This window comes from Triticum urartu, chromosome 5 (genome assembly GCF_003073215.2).
Source record: "Triticum urartu cultivar G1812 chromosome 5, Tu2.1, whole genome shotgun sequence".
In the NCBI taxonomy this organism is placed as follows: Eukaryota; Viridiplantae; Streptophyta; class Magnoliopsida; order Poales; family Poaceae; genus Triticum; species Triticum urartu.
Window position 1 is genome coordinate 592,613,107 of NC_053026.1, and position 3,946 is coordinate 592,617,052.

At 51.5% G+C, this 3,946-nt stretch overlaps 1 protein-coding gene across 1 annotated transcript; it reads right to left on the reverse strand.

Annotated features, from left to right (window-relative positions):
• Positions 1–268: 268 nt before the first annotated feature.
• On the reverse strand, positions 269–931 carry LOC125506196 (histone H2A.2.2-like). Its single transcript, XM_048671059.1, has one exon. The coding sequence runs from the start codon at positions 908–910 to the stop codon at positions 446–448; it is 465 nt and encodes a 154-aa protein (XP_048527016.1). The 5' UTR covers positions 911–931; the 3' UTR covers positions 269–445.
• Between the last annotated feature and the right edge of the window lie 3,015 nt (positions 932–3,946).

Consider the following 3,946-nt stretch of genomic DNA (forward strand, 5'->3'; position numbering starts at 1 on the left):
GGCAAGAGGGGCTTATCTTCCAGGATCTCCCTTCTTGCCAAGCTTGCCCATCAACCCCTTGTTTGTGCGCACCGGCTTCTTCGTCTGAACCTGAACTCATACTACGTGACATGTAAAATACTGGTCAGGGATGCTCCTCTGCTTCTTCAGCTTGCAACTCTGACTCCTGCTAGTTTTTCTAGTAACCACGCCAAGTCAATTTGTCAGATACAGACGATTGGTAATAAATACAACAATTCATCCGTCCGCACAAATGTAGAACTCCATATAGCACTACAAAATCATGAACAGATTGTCGACAGAGCAGAAATTTACAGCAAGTCAGAGAGATCTCTGACGTTCTTTTTTTCAAAGCAGAGCAGAACATCACTACATCGACACCATTACCCAAACAGCGAACACTAATTCTATTACGAAGTACTCCTACTAGACAGTAAGTAATCGACTAGGCCTTCTTGGGGGACTTGGCGGCCTTCTTGGGCGACTTGGGCCCCTTGTCGGCCGCCTTCTTGGGGAGCAGCACGGGGTTGATGTTGGGCAGCACGCCGCCGTGGGCGATGGTGACGCCGGCGAGCAGCCTGCCGAGCTCCTGGTCGTTCCGGATGGCGAGCAGCAGGTGGCGCGGGATGATGCGGGACTTCTTGTTGTCCTTGGCGGCGTTCCCGGCGAGCTCCAGCAGCTCGGCGGCGAGGTACTCGAGGACGGAGGCGAGGTAGACGGGGGCGCCCATGCCGACGCGCTGCGCGTAGCCGGCCCTTCTTGAGGAAGCGGCCCGGATGCGGCCGACGGGGAACTGCAGCCCGGCCTTGACGGACCGCGTCACCGCCTTCTTCCTGGGGCCGCCGCCAGCTTGCGCCCCACCACGTACTTCTTCGCCTTCGGACGACGGCGCCGGTGGCTGAGGCTCCATGGCGGCTAGAGGGATTTGAGATTGGCGATGGGTAATTGGGATTTGAGGAGGCGGGAGCGCGCTGTGTTGGCGGGAGTGGGTTGTGTTGGTGATGCCTGGAAGACGAGTTTGGGCGGAGTATTTAAACGGCGCGGGAAGGGGTGGCGTGGGCCCGTCGATCCGCGCGCACGGGCAATGGACGGTCGGATCGGTGCCGAATGGACGGCTGCGATGCGAAAATTACACTGCGCCCTTCCCATCATTCAATTAATACTTTTTTTGTCAACGGAAGGACCAAAGAAATCGGATCAGCTCTCAACGACTTCAATTTTATTGCAATTGAACAGCCTCCGGGCCGAAGCTCAAATAATATGCAGCTAGCAATCCAGAAATCTTCTTGTCAAAAAAAAAAACAGCAATCCGGAAATCTGTTCCTCAAAAAAAAAAATATCCAGAAATCTGGAGCTGTGATCCCTCCTAATCCTTCAGCAAAGCAGGATCCGAAAAGAGTTAAATTGGGTCTGCAAAACAATAATGAAAAAAAACACGTCAACATCGACGGGTTCCTTTGAGGAACTCCGCCGGGACAAATGAATCTTATAAGCTGGGGGGGGGGGGGGGGGGGGGGGCTTGAGATTGCGACCATAGCTCAGTCGCATCCCCCACAATGGTGTTCCTTTGTGAAACTAGACAAAAGGCGGTGAAGATGAGATGAATTCGATCTCGTCTCGGTTTGAAGGGTTTTTGAGGACTTGCATTGTTCTGGCATGAAGTGTGTGTAGTAGAGGTTCTGGACAGAGATGATAGATATATTAATGCATTGGTCAAGGTACATGTTGATGCAACACAATGGAGAGTTACTTTTGTATATGGTGAACCCCGTGTTAAAAATAGACATTTAATGTGGACTAAGCTGTGGGATTGAAGAATGTCGGTGACCAGTTGTGGCTCGTTATTGGCGATTTTAAAAAAGCTCTATGGGACTTTGAGCATCTATCCAATACCCTTAGGCCGAACCACAAATGGTTGCTTTTTGGGACACACTTGAAGTTTGTGAACTTGTTGATTTGTGTTTCAAGAGTATTCCTTTTACCTATGATAACATGTCGACTGGTGCTGGTAACGTTAAAGTATGTTTGGACAGAGCGACAACTACTAATGCGTGGAACAATATTTTTCCGTTCTATCAAGTGCGGCATGTTGTGTTTCCTTGTTCTGGTCATACCACCTTGGTATTGAAAGGAGAGCCTGATGCCAGTCAGGTTGGCCCAAAAGCTAGGAGATACATACAAGGTATTCTGGGAATGTGAGTCCTCACTTCTAGAAGTAATCAAGGATGCATGGGATCATGTTGGTTATGTTGATAATCTGGACAAGCTCCACGAAGCTCTTAGAGAGACCATGGCAACTCCAGCGCGTGGGGCAATAAGAAGTTTGGTAGCGTGGCTAGAGAATTGGCCAAGTCTAGGTCCCAACTCGAGGAGCTTATGGACATGAACGCCGACACAGAGGATATTAGGAGAATCATGGACAAAATGAATGAGTTTATTTATCGGGAGGAGATGATGTGGATGCAAACATCAAGGATCACATGGCTTAAGGAGGGTGATAGAAACACTAAAAAAATTAGAGTAAGGCGGTTTGGAGAGCCCGGAAGATGGATTAACGGTTCTTCAGTTGCAGAGATTGCGCCCATAGTCCATGATCAGGTGCGCATGCAAGTGGTTAACAGAAGAACTATCAGAGAGCCTTTGCACTTCCGTCGATTGGCCAATGATTGTTGGGGAACGTAGTATTTCAAAAATTTGCCTACGATCACGCAAGATCTATCTAGGAGAAGCATAGCAACGAGCCGGGAGAGTGTGTCCACGTACCCTCGTAGACCGAAAGCGGAATCGTTAAGTAATGCGGTTGATGTAGTCGAACGTCTTCGCTAACCAACCGATCAAGTATCGAACGCACGGCACCTCCGCGGTCTGCACATGTTCAGCTCGGTGACGTCCCTCGAACTCTAGATCCAGCTGAGGCCGAGGGAGAGTTTCGTCAGTATGATGGCATGGTGACGGTGATGATGAAGTTACCGACGCAGGGCTTCGCCTAAGCACTACGACAATATGACCGAGGTGGAAAACTGTGGAGGGGGGCATGGCACACGGCTAAGAAATCAACTTGTGTGTCTATGGGGTGCCCCTCCCCCGTATATAAAGGAGTGGAGGAGGGGGCTGGCCGGCCTCATGGGGTGCGCCCCGAGGGGGAATCCTACTGTTGGGCAACGTAGTAATTTCAAAAACGCACATGCAAGATCATGGTGATGCACAGCAACGAGAGGGGAGAGTATCGTCTACGTACCCTCATAGACCGTAAGCAGAAGCGTTATGAGAACGCGGTTGATGTAGTCGTACGTCTTCACGATCCGACCGATCCAAGTACCGAACGCACGACACCTCCGAGTTCAACACACGTTCAGCTCGATGACGTCCCATGAACTTCGATCCAGCAGAGCTTCATGGGAGAGTTCCGTCAGCACGACGGCGTGATGACGGTGATGATGTTGCTACCGACGCAGGGTTTTGCCTAAGCACCGCTACGATATGATCGAGGTGGATTATGGTGGAGGGGGCACCGCACACGGCTTGGAACAATCAACTTGTGTGTCCTAGGGTGCCCCCTGCCCCCGTATATAAAGGAGCAAGGGGGAGGCCGGCCGGCCCTTGCAGGGCGCGCCAGGAGGAGGAGTCCTCCTCCTAGTAGGAGTAGGACTCCCCTTTCCTACTCCTACTAGGGGGGAAAGGAAGGAGGAGAGGGATAAGGAAGGAGAGGGAGGAAAGGAGGAAAGGGGGCCGGCCCCATAGTCCAATTTGGTTTGGGCTAGGGGGGCGCGCGCCCTGCCTCCTCTCTTCCACCACTTGGCCCATGAGTCCTGTTGGGGAACGTAGCAATAATTCAAAATTTTCCTACGTGTCACCAAGATCAATCTATGGAGTCATCTAGCAACGAGGGAGGAGTGGATCTACATACCCTTGTAGATCGCGCGCGGAAGCGTTCAAGAGAACGGGG